The sequence below is a fragment of the Nicotiana tabacum genome, chromosome 3, assembly GCF_000715075.1.
Source record: "Nicotiana tabacum cultivar K326 chromosome 3, ASM71507v2, whole genome shotgun sequence".
Classification (NCBI taxonomy): Eukaryota; Viridiplantae; Streptophyta; class Magnoliopsida; order Solanales; family Solanaceae; genus Nicotiana; species Nicotiana tabacum.
In genome coordinates this window covers 162,182,615-162,204,224 of record NC_134082.1, presented here as the reverse complement: position 1 = coordinate 162,204,224, position 21,610 = coordinate 162,182,615, and the positions used below count along the sequence as shown (strand labels likewise).

Below are 21,610 nucleotides of genomic sequence, written 5' to 3'. Positions count from 1 at the left end.
TCGAAATGTATCGATAACCACGGGTGCATTAATTGCGACGTGGTTTGAAATACGTTTTCATAATGTTGCAATTCTCCGTAAAACATTAACAATAAATATAATAATAAAAGCGGTAAAGAGTTATAAATTTGCACATGAGCTCATAATTGTATAAAAATAAGATATTTAAGCCAAATATGGTAGTTGAGCGACCGTGCTAGAACCACGAAACTCGGGAATGCCTAACACCTCCTCCCGGGTTAACATAATTCCTTATCCGGATTTCTGGTTCGCAGACTGTAATACAAAGTCATTCTTTTCCTCGATTCGAGATTAAAATTGGTGACTTGGGACACCCTAAATCTCCCAAGTGGCGACTCTGAAATAAATAAACAAATCCCGTTTCGATTGTCCTTTAATTGGAAAAAACTCCTTCACCCCTCGCGGGGGCGGAAAAAGGAGGTGTGACACCAGTGACAACCCATAAAGTCTCTACGACATAAAACCTTATATACCTCCGTAGTTGACTCCCTTACCGTCATCTCACGGCACTATCTTACGCTGTAGAATTTTACAACCCTGATTAGGCGATCTTTTATCAGGGAAATACATGCCCTTTGCAAGCACAGCTCGTCTAGACTCATCCCACATCACTTATCGAAATTCATGCTATAACTACTTGGTATTAATTGAGAAGGGTTCACATCTCAGAAGGAGTACTGGGTTTTGACTTACAGACGCTTCGTTGGTATTGCGGTACTCGCCTGGTTGATCGACTACTGATATTCAGATTTTGCTATGTGGCACGGAAGAATTATCGAATTATTCCTTATGGGATGTCGTGTATGGGAGACGTGTTAGACATTAGGGCAGTAGAGTTGGGATCAAATATGGTGATTCGTGTGTTCTATGGATTTGAGACCAGGAGTTCTTAGAAGCAGAGTATTTCGTGATTGTGGAATGTGAAGATGTGGCCAAAGCTAGCCAGATGATAGTATGTGTTATGGTTCAGTCATTGTGGACTTTCGGAGGTTTATTTATCTATTTGTGGATAACTAGGGTTGATCTGGGGGCCCATTGGTAGGACTAATGATGATTTGTATCCTACACCAGGTTAGATTTGTTGACTCAACACAGTTAGTATTGGGGGTGAGTTAGTCAGTTAGAGTTGAGCTTGTTCGTGTTGTGATATGTTCTATGAGTTACTCTTTTATGCTGCGAGGGGTTATGATTTGTTGGTTATATGCACACAAGGTGCAGTTCTGTTTGGGTCTTGTAGCAGAATTCGAGCGGAATGGTTATCGGGGATGGGGAATGGTTGATTGCACCTTGGTTATGGTCCTTTCGGGTTGTGTTATTGTGTTATTTGCTTATCCGTGATTACGATCATGCACTTTGGGTACTTGATGTCGAATTGCGTGTGGTCTTTGATTTTGAGCATTGTGGCTTGAGGTATTTCATATGGACCAGTGTTTGGATGGGGTCACGCAATGTAGCCGGGTTATGTCGGGATATGATCCTTTTTGTTAGATTCATGTGTCTTGGTTCTACTAGGTATGATGGGTTCAAAACATTTCGGTTGTGGTGGTATTTGTTGAACTTGCGGGATGGTTCTCTCGTTTGGGTCATTTTCCATGATTGAGTACATTGGATTGTTGCTTAGGGGTGCACGGATTGCACGAGTATGGCTTTAGGTTGTATTGATGTGGCATGTCACTAGAGTGGTTGTGTTGGGTGATATAAGGTCATTGGACCTAGGATGGAAGCTGTCGGATTTGATTACAGCATGTATGGAGGAATAATATCGGGAGTCCGACTTAGAAGTTGCCTATAACTCTTGTCGAAGGAGAGGGAGCTCCATGATTTGTTGATCATCATCCCTTGTGAGGGCATCCACGTTCGACATACTTGGCAAATTATCAAGGTAGGGAATATTCCGCTCATGAAAAGGCACGTGAAACTCGTACACTCTTGGTCTAACATGAGGTGGAGGAGCATGCTCCCTCGTCAGCTCAGGTTCGGCATCCACTTCCTCCTCGTCATCATCCTCATCATAGAAGGGTGTGTCATCTCCAGACTCATCAACATTGTTGTCATAATCACTATCATCTTCCTGACTCTGCGCATCTGCTAAATCACGAGTCAGTACGTCGTCTATGGGCAACTGTGTGAGGTCAGGAACATCAAGTTGCTCGTTTTCACTGCACAAAAATAACAAAATGATAAGCTACCCAACTAGATAAATACTTTACATATAGCTATATCACTTTACTTACAAGTTGTACTGTGTTGAGGTTCTATGATGGATATTTTCTTGTTGGTGATGACTCCCGGATGGACCACCGTGATCCAATACACCAGAACTACGCATATTCCAACTAGGGGCAGGGTCATAACTTGTAAAATTCATATCCGAACGGTACCCCCTATGAAAAATAAGAGTGTTAATACAAATTCAATTAAAACATAAAATAAACATCGCTAAAGCGTAGAAAAATTGAAGTTTACCAGTTGTCTTGTGGATTATATAAAGTCAAAAAATTATTTTGTGGCTGCTCATTCGCCGGTGGTGACAAGTTTAAATCAAGGCAAGCTCTTTCATTAGCAATCTGTCCGGCAAAAACTGCTTCAGAATAACCACCCGATGACTGGGGGTTATCTCTACTATGCACACCCTCATTATTGGGAACGTCTTCAACCTTGACGAACATTTCCAACAATTTTATTACAATAAATTTCCTGTATTCATTCGGAATCCACAAAAAATCTCTAAGAGTTTCATCACCTTCGATGTTAAACTCAGAATAATAAGCAAACCCATGCGGAGTTACTAAATACGGAAATCTACCGATTACTTTAAGGTTCACCGAACGTTTCCTTACATTCATTTTTTACGTAATAACGATACCAATTTATCGTACTCCATTGTAAGCACCAATTTAACATGACACTGTGGAGGTGAGCTATACCTCATAGAGTCATTCTCCATTACAACCTCACCCCAATATAACGAAACCCTTATTTTTAGCTCTTCAGACATTATAAAAAAATGTTTGATAAGAAGAAGAGAGAAGTATGAAAGAAAGTTTTGAATGGATTTTCATAAAAATCAAACGCCTTTAAATAAGGCAAGTCCGAGCTTGGGTGCAGAGTTTTTTTTTATGTAAAATGTAGTATAATATCACGTTTTATGTATTTGAATTATTGTTATGTCAGTTATCCGCAGAATACTTATTGGTGTGTCCAAAAATTAGTGTAAAACGCAGTATAATACTACGTTTCAGTGTAAAACGTAATATTATAATACGTTTTACACTAAAAAACAAATATTCTATGCAGTCTTGAAGAACTCTTATTATTGGTGGGCCCAATTTTATAGGAAAATGTAGTAAACGTAGTATTATACTGCGTTTCCCTTAAAAAAATAATTTTTTAATAAAATGCAACGCAGTATTATACTGCGTTTAACTTTAACGGCTAACTTTCCATTAATGTATAATGCAGTATAATACTACGTTTTAGTTAGAAATGTAACTTTTTTTTAAAAAAAAATTATGTCCAAAAAGCATCCAAACAAAGAGCCCGGGGGTTAGAAAATGGAAAAACCCTGGTGGCTCCAGAAACGCCATAAACCCCAAATTTGAAGCAGAATCAGAAAATCAAAATTGACACATAAGAAAAAACTAAAAAGCAATAATAACAAAGTACCCATGGATGATGGAGAAGGAGGATTAAGCTTTGACTTCGAGGGCGGACTAGACACAGTGCCAACACACCCAACTGCATCAGTACCAGTAATACAATCCTCAGACCATTACAACACCACTACCACTGCGGGCCCCGCCCCGAGTGCCTCTACTGCCTCAGTACCTACAGTCGGACTAGGGCAAGGCCAATTAGGGGATGGTTCGTTTGTTGGGAATCGTAGAAGCTTCAGGCAGACTGTTTGCCGGCATTGGCTGCGGTCATTGTGTATGAAGGGTGATGCTTGTGGATTCCTCCACCAATATGATAAGTCTCGAATGCCTATTTGCAGATTTTTTCGACTTTACGGCGAGTGTCGTGAGCCGGATTGTGTTTATAAGCACACCAATGAGGATATTAAAGAGTGTAACATGTGAGTTTCTCCCATTGATCTGTCCTCTACTTTTTTTCTTTGCGATGTATTTATAACTGCAATATTTTAACTCATGCTATTTTCTGCGTGTCTCTGTGTGTGTGTGTGTGTGTGTGTTTGGGGAGGGGGGGGGAGGGAGGTAAGATATATATTTGCATACTTACATCACTAGCATGCTAGTAGGGGAAAAAGCTTTTGGATTGGAATCAAACTCATACTTACTTCAATGAGATTTGAATTTGAGACTTGTCTGTTAAGTTTTGGCCTAAGAAATTTGTGAAAATCAGGGTCAATTATCCAATTTCACAGCTTATCTGCCTTTATTGTAAATGATGTTGTAACCTGGCTAGAATGATGGCTCTAAGGTCACTGCTACACTGCATACCCAGTTTGGGGTGCATTGCCGGAAAGCTTAACCAGTACTGTGTTGCATGTTTGGACGTTTCCTTGCTGTTTTATCTTTTTGCTCTATTGTTTTTCTCTTTGTGATCCTCATCTGATAGTAGTTCTGCTGATTTGTTTTCGTTCAGCATTGCTCAATCTATGACTGCATGATCATTAATCAGGGTGTAGGTAATTTGATCTTTATAATAATGATCGTTGAGTTGCTTTCTCTAAAGAAAAGTAACTTAAACGAGGAAAAAATGACCATATTTGTTCTTTTTTCAGTTTTAGCACATAATCACCTGCCTTTTAATGTAATTTCTATAATGACAGGTATAAATTGGGATTTTGCCCGAATGGTCCTGATTGCCGATATAGACATGCAAAGCTGCCTGGACCTCCACCTCCGGTGGAAGAAGTTCTTCAGAAAATCCAGAATTTGACATCCTACAACTATGGTTACTCAAACAGGTTTTTCCAGAACCGCAATGCTAATTATTCAACTCAGGCAGACAAATCTCCTACTCCTCAAGTACAGAATGTAATGAATCAAGCAGTGAAATCTACAGCTGCAGAGCCACCCACTGGGCACCAGCACCAGCCGCATCAACAACAAGTTCAACAGCCTCAACATCACGGCGCCCCAACTCAAACACAAACTCTTCCCAACGGCCAGCAAAATCAGGCGGATAGAACTGCTATACCCCTGCCTCAAGGAACATCTAGGTGTGTTTGGAGTTTCAAGGTCTTTACTTAGGTCGTGTAGTCAGTTCATGTACTTAAATAGGTGACAATAATTTGGAGTCTTCCATGTCAACTGTAATTAGTTTATTCAGAGCCTTGTTAGAATCATAAAGGTTCCACGTATTTTCTGTATTTTCTTTATTAATTCACTTTGTCCTATTCTTCATTCCGCTGCATGCTCAGTTAGCATGCCTGAGGAACTGATACAAACTATTATGAACTCATTTTATGAGAGTTATGCTATAAATAATATATATTGTTGGCTGGTAATCTACATGCCTGAAGCACCCTACTATGTTGGGAAGTTTTACAAACCACCCAGTAGAATGATCCAATGTCCATATCTCTATTTTTTACTGTATACTTATCTGATGTCCTTGCATGGGATTTAGGTACTTTATAGTTAAAAGCTGCAACCCTGAGAATCTTGAATTGTCAGTACAACAAGGAGTTTGGGCAACTCAACGAAGCAATGAAGCTAAACTAAATGAAGCTTTCGATTCTGTGGAAAATGTCATTCTAGTTTTTTCGATCAACCGGACTAGACATTTTCAGGTAGTCTGTTTTTCACCTATCCCATGAAAAGTTTTTAGGTTTTACTTGTTATTTAACAATGCATTGTTTGATTGTAACTTGTGATGGAAGGAATGCGTCTTAGAATTTAGGACTAATTCATAGAATTTAACATGTGTATTGTTTGTTAGGGTCTTGCAAAAATGACATCTAGAATTGGTGGTGCTTCTAAAGGAGGAAACTGGAAGCATGAACACGGAACTGCACATTATGGACGGAATTTTTCAGTAAAATGGTTAAAGGTACTTTTAATTTCCTTACCTGCCCCACCTATATTAGTATTTCTTTCTCTTTTAGTATTCTTGCTTTTCCAATCAGGTGCCTTGCATGGTTGTCAGCGAAATATTTTGTTTAATTTATTAGATTCTGTTCCAGGTAGAGCTGCGGTGACAAGAAAAGATATCCGGTCCCTCTTTCTGATTTATGCAAATGCTAATTGGAAGCTATTTCATGAATGAATGTTCTGTATTTCAAGAGGATTAATGACTCCACTTATATCCCTCAAGGTTTCTGGTTTATCTCATAAGCTGTTCACATGTCAATTGACCTCAACAAAGGTTGTTTGACCACGATTTAGGCTCAATCTCCCCCTCTTTTAAATTCATAGGACTTACGGAGAGTTGATTTGTGTGGTTTAAAATTGTTGTCAGACTAGACAAGTGACTGTTGAACTAGTTAGGGCAGCCGGTGCACTAAGCTCCCGCTACGCGCGGGGAAGGACCAGACCACAAAGGTCTATTGTACTAGTTAGATGAGTCACAAATCAGTGCAACCAATTATTCAACTCCGGATTTTCTGTTAGATGATTTGCTGGTTTGGCTGATTAAAGAAAAAATGTCATTCAGAACCTCTCCCCTATTTAAATTACGCTTGAAATATTTCATGTATTTAAAATATGCATCACCAGTTATGCAATCAACTGGCTCCTTTAGCTTTGCAAGCCATCGGCTAGATGAATTTTGATTTTATTTTCTGTCAGTACTGCAGGATGATCTGATGAGTACATTGGTATCTTGATCAATGATTTGTTTAACTCGCTGTGTAGTTGGAGCCTGGAGTTCTTGCCTCTTACCTTGTTGCAATATAAACTGATAAAACTCTATGCATATAAGTACCATAGGAGAGAAATCCTTTTTCTTTTTGTTACCCCTTCTGTTTCACTCGAGGACTTTTGATCATTTTCCAACTCTAACACTTACCAGTTATCAATCAGTGGCAGAGGCTTTTAAAGTCTCTTCTTTTTCTTCCTCCTTTTCTAAGTGGAATTGCTTGCATACATGAGGCTTAAAGTTCACAGATTAATTCTCTTCTTTTCTTACCCCCTTTTTACATCACAGAATTGCTTGCATACATGAACTAACTCTGAGGTTTAAAGTGCAGCTCTGTGAACTGTCCTTCCAGAAAACTCGCCATTTGAGGAATCCATATAATGAAAACTTACCTGTGAAGGTATATTTAAGCCTTTACTCATTGATTATTTGACATATTTCAACAATTCTAGTTTCCTCTGTGGCTGCTCTGAGCATGGTGATGTCCATAGATTGATTTCTAATGGACATTGGCAGATCAGGGCAGGACTTTGAATGTTGTTATCTGTTATGCTTACTGCTTTAATTTGCAAATTCTTCATTTATAGATGCCACTCTAGACTTCACTTTAAAGACTTGATGGACCTGACAGAACCATTTACTAGTCGAGTTTTCCCTCCAGTCAGAAATCGCACATATTGCTCTTGTCAAGTGACATCCTTAATATTTTTTTCCAGCAAGACTATCCAGCTCCACCAGAACTTCTTTGACTACCAAAAGGTCTTTTTGTTAACGACAAAGACCTTAGTACCTTGAGGTTTGGGTTTCCAGGGTTACAATTTTTTCTTTTGGCTCTTTTCCCCAAAGTTGATGCTCCACAATTTGAAGCCTTGTACTGTTGAGCAGGGAAAAGGCGAATAGTGGAGAAATAGCCGACTTACCATTGTGCTTTGAGTAGAATTATTTGAAGATCCAATTTGTGCGTAGTCAATTGAATTTTGTGGGGTAGCATGAAGTTGAAAGAAATCATAAAATAACATGATTATATAGATAATTGAAAATTAGCACCCAAAGGTGTGAGCCAGTGGTCAATGAAGTTGGTTGAAAACTATGAGGTCTCAGGTTCAAATCCCAGTGGAGACAAAAAGCACTAGGTGATTTCTTCCCATCTATCTAAGTCTTGGTGGATAGAGTTACCTGGTACTTGTTGTTGGTGGGAGGTAGCAAGTATCCGGTGGAATTACTCTTGGTGCGTGCAATCTGGTCCTGATGCTGCAGTTATAAAAAAATTAAAAATGGATAATCAAATATTAATATCTTTGGATAAAATCTTCAAATTGCAATAGAAGCATATTCTGCATGATCATGGAGGCAAGATGCGGTTCAAATACATTCTAGTGCCTATCTGAGGAGTCTCCTTTTCCCTTTCTTTAAAGCAAAAGTTCTGTTGAAAATGGAGGCACTTGCTTAAGTGCCTCGTTTTGCTCCATGAAATTCTTAGCACTAATGTTCCATTACAATTGAGAAGACCTCACAAATCCATAATTCCAGTTGGTGCATTATGTCATGTCTGCTTTGCTCTTTTAGAAGAGGACTCTGGCTGAAATGATCAGGATTGTGATGATCTTTTGTGCTTTTATAATATCTCAGCTAGTTATTAACGGTTGAAGGGGCTTTGGTTGCACAATGATGGTAAATTCTCTGAAGAGGATTTTTATATGCTGTTCAATCTGCATCTGATTGAAGAGGACACCAGAATGTTTGGAGGTCATTTTCTCGTAATATATGTTGATTTTTGTGTTGAGAGATCCATCTCATATCTATGAGCCCGTTTGGATTGGCTTAAAAAAGTGATTTTTCAACAGAAATAACTTTTAAGCCAAAAAGCAATAAGTTGGGTTAACCAGCTCATTGCTTTTGGCTTGTTTTAAGCAGTTTTTAACTTATTTTAAATACTTTTTAACTTTTCCAAACACCGAAAAAAGCTAAAAAGAACTTAAAAGCTGATTTGACCAGCTTAAAAGCCGATCCAAACACCCTCTATGTGGTAAAGCAATAGGGCTTCCTGACAACCGTAGTCAACATTTTGGTGATTGCCCAAGTGCATATCGATTGAAGTAGATTCTTCTAGGTTACCTTGACCAGTCCTTAACAAGATTGGACGGGGGCTTTCTTATCTATGCAGTTCTTTCTTAGGCTGAGGACATCTAGTTGTCTTTTTATACTCTCCCTCATCAATGGTACTTTTCTTTTCTTATTGAAAAAGAAAAAATGAAATATATATCTTAAGTAAGATACTTTACCTTTTAGCCGCAGCCTATTTTAATGCCATGGGTATAGCAACTCAAACTTTCAAATTATATTATAGAAAATAATGACAAATTACACTTCATGTTATGAAGAGCAAGTTTTTATTCCTTTTTGAAGAATAGAAATCAGTCAAATAGCCTCTTCGAATATTAGTTGCATTTCTGTTTGAGCGACTGTGCAAGTATTGCGTCAGATAATTCTCTGCTTATATGTGAACATTCTCTTTTACTGTTGGAATGAAATCATTGGTGATTGTTGCTTATGATTCCAGAGACGTGGACTTTTACTTGTCAAATTCAAAATCTCCTGTGTTTTGTTTGTTAATGTTAAAATTTGTTGCATACTATCATAACTTTCAGTCACCTTTTACTGCCATTGTTGCAGATAAGCAGAGATTGTCAAGAATTAGAGATCTCTGTTGGAGAGCAGTTAGCTTCTTTACTCTGTCTAGAACCAGACAGTGAACTTATGGTATTCCTTTTTCTTCTTTCAAACGTTAACTTAGCTTTCATTCACTAGATGGTAATTTATCCATTTTCTGGAGCTTTCAGGGGTTGTTTCCATGTTTTTGTCTAGGTATGGTACATTCAAGTTCAAATGACTAGTTCAGCTATGATACTAAAAATACTATAGTTGGGATTGAGTAACTTACGTCAATCTCGTATCCTATATTCAGTTATATACATACATTGGCTTCAATTATAGGCTTTTCTGGCTTGTAATGTCTGGTGCAATTGTTGAAAAAAAAGATCCTTACACAGAGAGGTACTTGTTTACTTTTTTTCCTTTTTATGATAGGTTTCTGTACTTATAACCCGCATATAGTGTAGTACTTATTTAGCTTGATTTGATAGTGATTAGGTTCTGCCACTTTGCGGCTTATGTACAATCAAACATGTTGTGATGAAATTACAAAATTTGGCTGCTTATGGTCCATTTGCCTTTGATACGCTCTTGGTAGTCTATGGAGCATCTATTAGTTGGAGTTCTGATAGAGGAATGCACATGGTGGATACACACACACATATGTGTGTGTATATATGTTAATGGGTATATGTACATTCACAGCACATGGTAGCTATTGGAACTTCAAAAATGACTACCTAATGCAGTTGGACTTTCTGTACAGAATTCTGATTAGCAATAAATTATTGCATTTCAGGCAATCTCAATTGCAGCAGAATCCAAGCGAGAGGAGGAAAGAGCAAAGGGAGTAAACCCTGACAATGGGAATGAGAACCCAGATATTGTACCTTTTGAAGACAATGAAGAAGAGGAAGAGGAAGAAAGTGAGGAGGAGGATGAGAGCTTTGGTCAAGCTTTTGGGCCAGCTGCTTTTGGCAGAGGAAGTGGTGGGGGAATTGTATGGCCTCCTATAGTTCCTTTTGGACGTGGAGCCAGACCTTATCCTGGGATGCGGGGCTTCCCTCCAGGTATGATGGGTGATGGATTTTCTTATGGATCAATGACACCTGATGGTTTTCCTATGCCCGATCTTTTCGGAATGGGCGGCCGACCTTTTGGACCATTTGGCCCTCGATTCCCAGGTGATATAATGTTTCACAACCGTCCTCCAGCTGCTGGTGGATTTGGGATGATGATGGGTCCAGGAAGGGCCCCTTTCATGGGTGGAATGGGTCCTGGAGCAACTGGCCCACCCAGAGGTGGTCGACCAATAGGAATGCATCCATCATTTATTCCACCTCCATCACAACCTTCTCAAAATCCTAGGGTCAAAAGGGATCCGAAAGCTCCAGTTAATGAAAGGAACGATAGATTCAGTTCAGGTTTAGATCAAGGTAGGGGTCAAGAGATGGCAGGCTCAGTTGGTGGACCAGATGAAGGAGTACGTTATCCACAAACTGGAAACAGCTTTAGAAATGATGAAAGCGAAAGCGAGGATGAAGCACCTAGAAGGTCCAGACTTGGGGATGGAAAGAAAAAGAAGCTTAGCATGGATGGAGATGCTACAACTGGCACAGAAAAGTAAGTTCTGTTAGAAACCCCGAAGAAGCCATCTTGCCTCTGCAATTGTCTGACAGATCCCAAAACGTGGAAAACACATTATAACTAGTTTTGGAAAGTGAAAACCTAGCAATTAGTGTCTTTTGTATACTACACTACATATGATATTCCATTCCGGAGCTCACTAGTTCTTTGCTTGCTTGTTCAAAGAGCACCCCTGCCTGCAGTATATTGACCCAACTTATGAAAAAGCCAACTTAAGTATATGTCAGTGGTGTACAAGTTATTCGGTCATTATTTCGCAAACATATTTGCTTCTCTAATTGTAAAACTGATTTACAGTTACAGGTTAGGCTAGATACAGCAGAGCTGGGCTTTATTTTTTTGGCAAGGTCCTGCCTGTCTGTTAATGGAGCATTGAAATGTTGATGAGAGGTCCTGTAACATGATTAGAAGTTGATGCATTAAATCACTTTCTAACTATGATCTATTGTGGTTTCTGATCAATGCAAAACCAGATTAGCAAGTTTGTTTCTTTAACTACTTCAGCCCCTTTGGAAGTTATATTTGTTTCCATAGCATCAAGATTGAGGCCCCAAGATCATGTCTCCAGTTTCTTCTTGGTAGTATTTAGAACGTATATATATGTCTTTCTATTAAGTATTTTAGTCTTCCCTTGTGGTAACTTGCTGTAACACTGCAATCTAATGTTGCTATTTGTGCTTCCTAACCATTCGCAAGAGAATTCTCTCTAGAACAGTTACCTTACCAGCCATTAGATAATATTGCAGAAACAGGAAACTTGAGGCTGTGATAGTGTAATTACTATTCATAATAAAATTATGCTCCCACTTTGCTATTGCTGGACTGGATATATGGCAGAATTACTAAGATTTATCAAGCCAAATGAAATTCAAGTTCAGTAAAAATTTGGAGGTAAAGTTAGTGACTTTGTAGTTAACAAAATAATCTAATGACTTTTGTGATAGTTAAGTAAATCGAATAACTTTTGTGTTATAAAAGATAATTTAGTAACTTTAGAATAATAAAATGAAAAATTGAGTGGCGTATGAAATTACAGCTCGTTAGGATGATTGTTACCTATTATATTGTATCGTATTGTTACTTTAAATACAATGTTTATCTTGATTGTTATTTAAATTTTATTGTATCGTATCGTTAAATCCATCGTTACGTTACGACGAAAAATGCCACTTTATGAAATAACCGATTAAGTGTGGTCACGTTGTTATCTTATTTTTTCCTCTCATCTTGGTCTTTCATATTATTAAATAATCCTATTTTACTCTATACCTAACTCTTTAATATAATAATTTTATTGTTCATATTATTGGGGCACGAAGGCAAACAATAGGCAAACATTAATAAAATGATACAGTACAATATATTTGAAATGATACCTAACAAGCATCCAAACAACCACTTACTCTAAAAAGTGTACGTTGGTCATTTCACAAAAAAGGAAAAATACGGTGAAGAGTGGTTGGATAAGAGGCGACAGTGGAGTGGCATAAGGGAGGCTTTTGAGAGTTCTCTCTAAACGTAGCAACTCTTGAAATGCTAATTGGCTCGCACAGCTTCTTGGCGCCAACTCTCTTTCACTGTAACCCCATAGGAGCCTTGTTCAATTTCTCCTCCAAAAGAATCATCTCAATCAATAATGGGTTTCGTTCTATTACTCCAATTAGTCTCTTTGTACCTGCAGGTTTTCTTCTTTTTGTACTTTTGCCGTTACCTGTGTTGCTTTTTCTATTTTCTAATTTTTTGTAGCTCTTCTTTCCCCCCCAACTTTCCTAGCTAGTTTGAAGAGAGATGAAAATAAGGAGGCAGATGATTTTGCTCAACTGAAGGAGAAAGTGGAAAATGTGGGTATTATATGCTGCAATTCTATTATCCCTGGAGAATACACTCGATTAATCTGTCCCAAGGTATACGTGTGACATTTTATTTGGTGTTTTTCTTGATTTGTTGCCTTCCTTTTTCTTTTTCCTTTTCTTCTCTATGAGTATCAAGTGGTAAGAATCCATTAACCATATTTAGCCACACCAACTAGTTGAAAATCCCTACCTTCTAGCCCACACACACAGTAGTAAAGAAAATACTAAGAGCTGAGCCCCCTGGGCTCTGGTCTAGTGGTAAGGGTAGAGGTGCCGGCTCATTATCAAGTGAGTTTCGAACCATGCACCAGAGGCCCTCAGGGCTCATTAAGGTTTATGTTGTGCTATGGAATGTCAGGGAAAAGGTCGAAACATTTTTGTTGGAACACATGGCAACTGATAGAAAAATAAATTAAGTTTTGCCATGGATACTCTCTCTCTCTCTCTATATATATATATAATATAAAGCTAGACATGAACCCCTTTATTGCTTGATGGCAAATCGGGAAGGAGCACAGTGGTCAACTTTTCTGAGTGAAATAGACATGATTTTACTTCAGAAATTTGCTTCTTTATAGTTTGTGTTTCTCGGTATTCAAGGGGAAGTCGACCCATTATCTACTGAGATTCTAACCTTATTCTGATTGATACATGTTCGTCTTTCATCAAACATGTTCGTCTTTCATCAAACCTTTACATTAATGATTTAGATAAAAAGATCCGATTCTATACCTTTGTATTTATTTGTTTCTTCTGAAATAGTGCAAAGGTGGTCGGTCGATGGAAAGGAGTTTATCGTTTCATATATCCGGGAAAAGGTATCATAGTTCCTTTGTTCAGTGATGCCCTCCTTTTACAAGCAACTAACGTTACGTCAAACTTGATTTTGTGGTCATCAAGGAATTTCGCATTATGGAGGTGTTTCAATTTTGAATGTGGATGGGCAGGCCAGGTAGTTTAATTTATGGTTTAATAAATTTGATCACATTAATTTCGGAGAGCTAGAAGTCAAATCACCTCATTGGATGTTAATTCTGGAGACAGGTTTTCGCACACAACAGCACGACATCAGAGGGGGTCGATCAACTTGGCAGAATGGGTTCTCCTCGGATACTTACGGAGGAAAGCTTGAAGTTAGAACCATTAGGTGATATGGTAAGGAAACTTTCTTTTGCTAGCAGCTCATCACTTCTTATTATAGATGAAGTCCATAAGAAAATTCTCAACCATGCATACTCTAAATCTGGTGGTAGCATTTTGTATTCTAAATCTTTAGCACCAGGCAAAAGATTTTCGACAATGCGTTCTCTAAGCTTGATGTAAAGCAAGATCCCCTTTTCATTTATTTTTCTAGAGTAAGTAAATTTATTAACAAAAGAAACACCTTCTAATAGAGACTAAGCTCCTACATAAGCTATAAGGAATCAATTGCATTCCTTGTTTTTGCATTTTTCATTACACCACAAAGCTAATTTTTGCAAACATCTAAGTTTGATACAATGGAAAACGGTCTTCCCTCAAAATGTAGTTTCTTTCCATTCATACTGTTATGCACATTGGCGTGGCACTTCAAATGGTTTTGAGTTGTCTCAGAACTCTTGATTCTCTCAAACAGTTGATTGGAAATGTATATTTCTTATGTTACTATTTGATAAATTCATCATTATTAGGCCTAATTAGAGCAATCAAATCAAATCTGTAATAATTTTAACAAAAAAAAACTGATTTTTTTGTTAAAAAACAAGACACCCTTTTTTGTTTATTACCTATGACTTTTGGGTGTATTGCAGCTGGCTGCATATTTTGCTGAGAGAATGATATCAAAGGATACTCTGAAGAGAAATCATGTCATGCAAATGGCTGGTGATCAGGTCAGGCAATGTTATTGCGTTATGATTCGGTAGAGCTTTTGATTGTTAAAAAGGTGCATCCAAATGCACTGGGCACTCATGAGAACAATGGACAATGTCATTGCATTATTATGTGGTAGAGCTTTTGATTATTAGAAAAATTAATCCTGCACGTTCAATGGGCATTAATGATATCAATGCATATTTTAGATTATTTAGTTGCTTAACATGTATACATGGACAAAACTCAATGTTTTCAAGAATGAAGCTTCTGAAAAACTGCACTGAAATCATTAATGGTTTTCAGTGCAACCTATGTACTGATTTTTATAATATATACAATAGTTACCAATTCAAAAAAAAAACTGCACTGAAATCATTAGCTTTACGATTGCAAGAATCTTCAATTTATCTTTTAGCACATTCACCTGAGTCCAAGGTAAAAACATGTATTTGTAGGGGAAGATTGACATGAGTATATCAAGGCAACAGATTGATCAAGCTTTGACTTAAAATATAGAAGAGCAAGAAGAAATACTATAATTTTCGGGATGTTAATAGTGGCTAAATTATGAGTCAAAGAACAAATTAACAAAAACCATGATAAGGTTCAGTAACATGGAAAACAAGTAGGACTCAAGAAACATGAAGTTCATATGAATGGCTTCCAAGCCAGCATACTTATCAAGCTGAACTTTGACGGAGTTTTGTGACAGTAACTTAGCAGTGTATTGTCTTCTTCAATGGTTTCTTGATGCTAGATAGGTTATTATTTGAGGGATTCATCACTTGTTTCGAAACTGGAAAGTATTATTTTATGGCTACATTGTGGGTGGAGATATGAATTGTGTGCCAATATTTGGGTGATTGCAGATCATCATTGCCTTCACTTATACACAGAACGGTATGCTCATTGGCTGCAAGTATCGGACTCTTGAGAAAAGGTTTTGGCAGGTACATTCGTTCAGTAAGTTATAGTTCTGACTGTCTGCATGGAATACTGGGGAAGCATGTGAAAACATAAGTGCCATTAATGCTTAACTATATGCAATGCATGCTTCCCTTTCTTAAGCTAAATTAGTCTTGGAAAGGTAAAAGGTTTTTCGATGAGCAAACTCTTTAGCTTTGAATCCCTTTTAGTTTAAAAAAAAAGAAGATATTTGAGGCCTTGGACGAAATTAACAGTATAGGATCTTGCAACAAGATGGGGATTGTTTGTCATGCTAATATATATGACACTTAGGATTGTTTCGCAGTAATATTCATCACAATGTCCATAGTTGTTCCCTTACTTTTGGTTTGGGACTCTTTTGAATGAATTTAGTGTATCCTCTGTTCAAACGTTTCCGAACATTACATTTTGTGATGTCAAGTTGAGAGTATTTTCAAGCTTCCAGTTAGATCTGCTGCTTTCACCACCATTCAATTCTCTGAAGGAAAATTGGATACATTCTGGAAAAGAAGCTGTTACTTTTCCTTGTTTTCCTTGTGCTTTATTAATCAACTTCTACTTTCAATTGCCAGGAGAAGGGTACAGATAAGGCACTTTATGGACTGGATGATGTAAGGGAAGCAGATGAGATCATCATTGTAAGTTTCAAAACTCTTGTTTCTCAGATATGTATTTCTGGCTACTGACTAGATTTATATTTGTATTGCTGACCAAAGGTAGAAGGTGAAATAGATAAGCTTTCATTGGAAGAAGCTGGATTTCTTAACTGTGTCAGTGTTCCTAATGGTGCACCACAGACCATCACATCCAAGGAACTGCTACCACCGGAAGAGGTTTGTGTTATTACATAAATGTTTGGGCATAATGTGCAGAATCAATGGCATTCATGAAGATATTTCTCGCGTTTCTTACATCATCCTTTGCAAAGAGTTTTGAAATATATGTTTTCTTACTGAAAGCACCAGCTCATATTATACATACCATGTCATATATCCCATTTAAATCTTAATAAATTAAGGGAATGTTCATACATTTGGAATAAATTACATGTTTTTGACCTTAGAAGAACTTTAGAAGTTCGTTATGAATTGTCTCTCGTTCTTTCTTTGTACTTTTTGCCCTTAGGGATTTCTCTGTTATAAAATAAGGAGCAGGTATGAATGAAATAAATATTCAAGAGCAACTTATTAAAGTATCAAATCATCTACCTTGCTGCAATTGATACATCACAGAACTCTCATCATCTTGCTTCTTGAGAAGTACTTTTCCAACAAGAACAGGATTCAGTTAGATACTAATGTTGTACTCTCCGTTGGGAAGTAAAGGGTATGCTAATCATCTTAGAAGCTTTGATTTCATTATGTTTTCTACTTTTCCCCTATTTGATTATCCTTTACTAATTGCTTGAACAAAGGAAGAAGAATACAGTTGCATTTAAGGCTATTGGCTTAGAGTTCTGTTTCTACTACTCTTGAATTGCACAGTTTATGACGTGTTTATCACGCTTAGCTTTTCTGTGGTTTACCACTTACTCTTAAATTATCTGAGATTTAGGATTATACTTTCCAGCTTAATTTTTCTTCTTGCACCTGAAGACAGGATACCAGATTTTCATACCTGTGGAACTGCAAAGATTTCTTGGATAAGGTTGGCATTTTTGATGCTTGCATTGAACTGAGAACACTCAGCAAAATATATGATTCTAATGTCCTTGCTCATTTTCTTTTTCGTTTTACCTTAAATTCTGCTCAGGCGTCCCGGATTGTGCTGGCAACTGATGGTGATTTACCAGGCCAAGCATTGGCTGAAGAACTTGCCCGCCGTCTAGGGAGAGAAAGGTTTTGTTCCCTCTTTCCCATGTGTTTATATTGCAGTCCTTTTCTCTATGTCCCAGAATGTTGTCTACTTTCTTAAATGGAAAATTTCTCCTTGCACTATTTGTCTTTGTTGGGTGAAATGCACAGATGCTTCTACTTGTAACTCTCATTTCTTCAATCCGTTCATCCAGACCAAAGCCTTTATTCTTCATCGACGGGTCAGCAACTATTCAACATTAGTTGACTTCGCTTGATTTTGCAGGTGTTGGCAAGTATGTTGGCCTAAAAAGGATGAATTTAGCAGTTATAAAGATGCAAATGAGGTGAAGCTCTTTTTTCTTTTCTTTTTTTCTTTAGGGTGGTTGTCATCATATTTCTTTCTTTCTCTGTTTTGATGATGCATTTCATCCATGTAAATTATTTAATTATTATTTCCTTATAGATGTACTGCAGGAAATTTAAACAAGGGTCAAGAAGAACAATGCCCTCATTAAGACAACTACATGAAAGATTTGAACATTAAGTGTATAATTATGGTCTGCATGTGGTCGAAACATAGATTTCTAGAGATTATGGGTTGTCACTCATTTAATGTTGTCAATTTGGCCTACATGTTTTTCCATAAGCAAATGAATTTGTTGGAATATCATCCTGGGGACCGAACCAGTATACATCAATAATATGTTGATGCATGGTGTACATTAGCTGCTTAACCAACTACCATTCAGGTTAAACATTGGCCAACTTATCCCCTAACATTACCATATCCATACATGTGACCAAGGAGAGGTTTCTCATAGAGATAAAGCTCAGAAATGAATGGGAAAATAGCATGCTTTAATCAAGAAGTTATCTGGTTAGCCTTTTGAGTATTGGCGCATCAGAGTGAACTTTGATAGGTAAAAGGATTTGAAAGGATATTGGAGGTACTGGTCATGACTACGAACATGCTCGGAGATCTTACTTATCCAGTAGATATTTCGAAATACACAAAATAACTAGGAAAGGAAAAGAGCAGGAAATGCAGTTGACATCCCACTAAAATTACGGGGTCCTTTATTGTTCACTTTGTGGATGGTTGTAAACAATCTCTCTGCCCTTCCACGGTAGGGGCAAGGCTGTGTATATCTTACCCTCCCCAGACCCCACCTGTGGGAACTCACTGGTTTGTTTTTGTTGTTGTTGTTGTGGATGGTCCGCAGTTGTCCTAGTCCAGTGTTTTATTTAGGGATTTCATGTGCACATTGAATATTCAAGCAATGCTTTACTTATTCAATCTGGTTCACATCAGGTAACTATGTTACTGGAATTAGAATATTGGAGAAGTTTACTGAAGTTTAATGGTTAAGAATCATATTTGTTACTGTTATTTTTATGGGTGTTTTCTTCTATGTCCCAGAGAAATTAGGCAAATTTTTTTAGGTTAGACATAGTTAAGGAACATGCTGTCAAATTTCTGTTATGGTTTTGGTAATCCAGTGAAACCAGTGTTGTTTTTCCCCTTTTGCCAAATTCAAGACCTCTGCTATCCATTTGCTAATGCATTACTGCTTCTGTTAGGCAAACTACATTTAAAGCTTTCAATAAATTGTTGTAGGTACTTGTAAATCTGGGAGCAGAAGCTTTGAAAAAAGCGATTGAATGTGCTGTGCCATATGAAATGCAGGATTTAAACTAATCCCCCAAGCTCTCTAGTCTTAAGGTAAGTGTTCCAAATTTGAGACTGCGCTAACAGTTGTAGTCTTTCCATTATTTTTGCTGCTCTTACTTTCTCTACTTCTTTCTACTTTTGTCCTTTTCTTAATCAGGATAACAACCAATCAAAATATTCTGATAGAAAGAAATCTTTTCAACAGTACCTGACTCTCTCTCCACAAGACTATGTGTCTACTGTATATGTAAGTAAGATTACTGAGGATGAAAACTTGAAGCAATTTTGTCAACATTTACATTTCCCTTTTCAAAAGTTTTGTATTCTCCTTTAACTCTTGAATTTGAATATCTCGAAAGTGTTCAAATAGAGGGCAGGTTGGTAGATGTACCCAACACCTCTCCTGTGCGGGCCTAGGTCCAAAACGGACAATATCACTAGTGGGTTGGGCTGTTATAGTAGATGAACGGTTTTTGTTCTCTACTTGGAATGAAGGTTTTTGGGACATCTTTACAAGGTAACTTGTTATATGATGCTTTCCAACGATCGAGGAATGGAATTGACTTGGATACATGTTTAACACTGTTGGGGAGATGGATTTTCTTATAATGTATATTTTTTATATTTTTATTTATTTATTAAAATAATGTTAGTTTATGTCCGTAACTCCTAAAGAAGTAACAACCAAACGTGTAACCAAGCACTTTATTTTGAAATGGAGGTGATATATCTACACAACTGAGTTGTATTATGGAGGTGTTTACAGTAATCTACCCAATATTAAAATTTGCATCAAATAGAGTTCAAAAATTGAAAGTGCGACATCTAATATTGCTTATCAAATGGATTTTTTTTCATGCTTATCAAATGGATTGATTGCAAAAATTCCCAATTCCCAAAATACTTATCTGGAATCCTATTTTGGCATCAACGTATCTCAGAATAAATAGATTTTGAAAGTTTGGTCAAAAAGATAAATTCCCACTTTTGAAAAAAATTATAACGTTAACTGTGATATACTGAAGTACCAGAAGTTGCCTAGTAACCTTAATCATGCTAAAGATCCTTTATCATTTTAAAATAAAGCTTTACCGAAAATCAGAGATAAATCTAATGTTATGATAAAGTTGAACTTTTGTCGGTATTAAAACAGGTTCATATTTTGAGGCCAATCAAAAATATATAAAAAGGGGCAAAAAACAGAAGTGAAATAAGCAATTCATGTCTTTGACTAAAGGCATTTGTTTAAAGCAGGTGCCGACGAGCACCACGTGAATATCTATCAGTTGTTCATCACCGTCAGTGACAAGGGACAACAAAGGAGTGACATAATTAATTAACCAACCTTAAACCCAAACGGAAACAAAACAACAAAACAGAAGGAAGGTATGACCTTAAAAGGCTAAATCTGTGTATAGCCAGAGTGAAGAAAGTTACTTTGATCAAATCGTGAAAGTTTCTATCCCGTTCGAGTAACCATTAAGGCGATAGATAGACGGAATTTGAAGTATGATTTTCAACTCTTCATCGAACTCATAGCTTGTCTTAGTTATTGGATTTATAATTAAATTTTTTATATATAATTAATAATTTTTTACATGATCTATCGGGAACAGTTTCTTGACCTTCGCAAGGTAGGGGTAACGTCTCCATATACTCTAGTCTCCCTAAACCCCATTTTGTAGGATTGCATTGAGTTTTTTATTGTTGTAGTAATAGTTACATTTAATAATTTTTTTAATAAAATATTGGATCTAAGCAAAATCTATTGGGTTCGTTTGACTCAGCAACTAATACTCTAGCTCTGCCCATTACGTCGAATGAACATGGAGTTAAGTCAATTAGTCAACATAACTTGTAGATTGAAAGGGTACTGCCGGGGGAGCAAGTAACAGCTTGAACGTTAACTTAATGTGTCGAGCTTTTAAGTCGGCCATTGTCAGTTGAATTTGCCAACTAATGATTCCCAAATGAAAGTAAACGATAACACCTTGAAAAAATGTACTCCATATTAAGTTATACGATAATAAAATAGACCTTAAGCTAATTAAATTAATGAACCTCGAAGGTAACAATGTACAAGAAACTACATCTAATTAATATTCACATTAATGTTGGACTTCAGCCCTCTATACCTTAGGTTGAAAAGCTATAACGAAATAATGAAGTATTAAAGTTTATAACTTACTATGGTGACTGTTTGACCAAAAGATGTCAAAATCTTTTTGATTAAAACAACTAATGAAGATGATGAGGTCAATCTTAGTCAAGCACAATAAAATCTGGATCAAATGGTGGAAAGAGTAAGCAAGATGAACGATGTAATAAGTATGTTCAAATCG

At 37.1% G+C, this 21,610-nt stretch overlaps 1 protein-coding gene across 1 annotated transcript; it reads left to right on the top strand.

Annotated features, from left to right (window-relative positions):
* Positions 1-3,568: 3,568 nt before the first annotated feature.
* Positions 3,569-19,949, top strand: LOC107823224 (30-kDa cleavage and polyadenylation specificity factor 30). Its single transcript, XM_075250138.1, has 20 exons — positions 3,569-4,096; positions 4,814-5,206; positions 5,617-5,779; positions 5,929-6,039; positions 7,178-7,246; positions 9,520-9,606; positions 10,298-11,121; positions 12,923-13,049; positions 13,761-13,816; positions 13,899-13,950; positions 14,043-14,153; positions 14,789-14,869; positions 15,722-15,802; positions 16,373-16,438; positions 16,517-16,633; positions 17,400-17,447; positions 17,553-17,638; positions 17,880-17,940; positions 19,215-19,319; positions 19,426-19,949. The coding sequence occupies exons 1-19, from the start codon at positions 3,690-3,692 to the stop codon at positions 19,293-19,295; spliced, it is 3,021 nt and encodes a 1,006-aa protein (XP_075106239.1). The 5' UTR covers positions 3,569-3,689; the 3' UTR covers positions 19,296-19,319; positions 19,426-19,949.
* Positions 19,950-21,610: the final 1,661 nt, after the last annotated feature.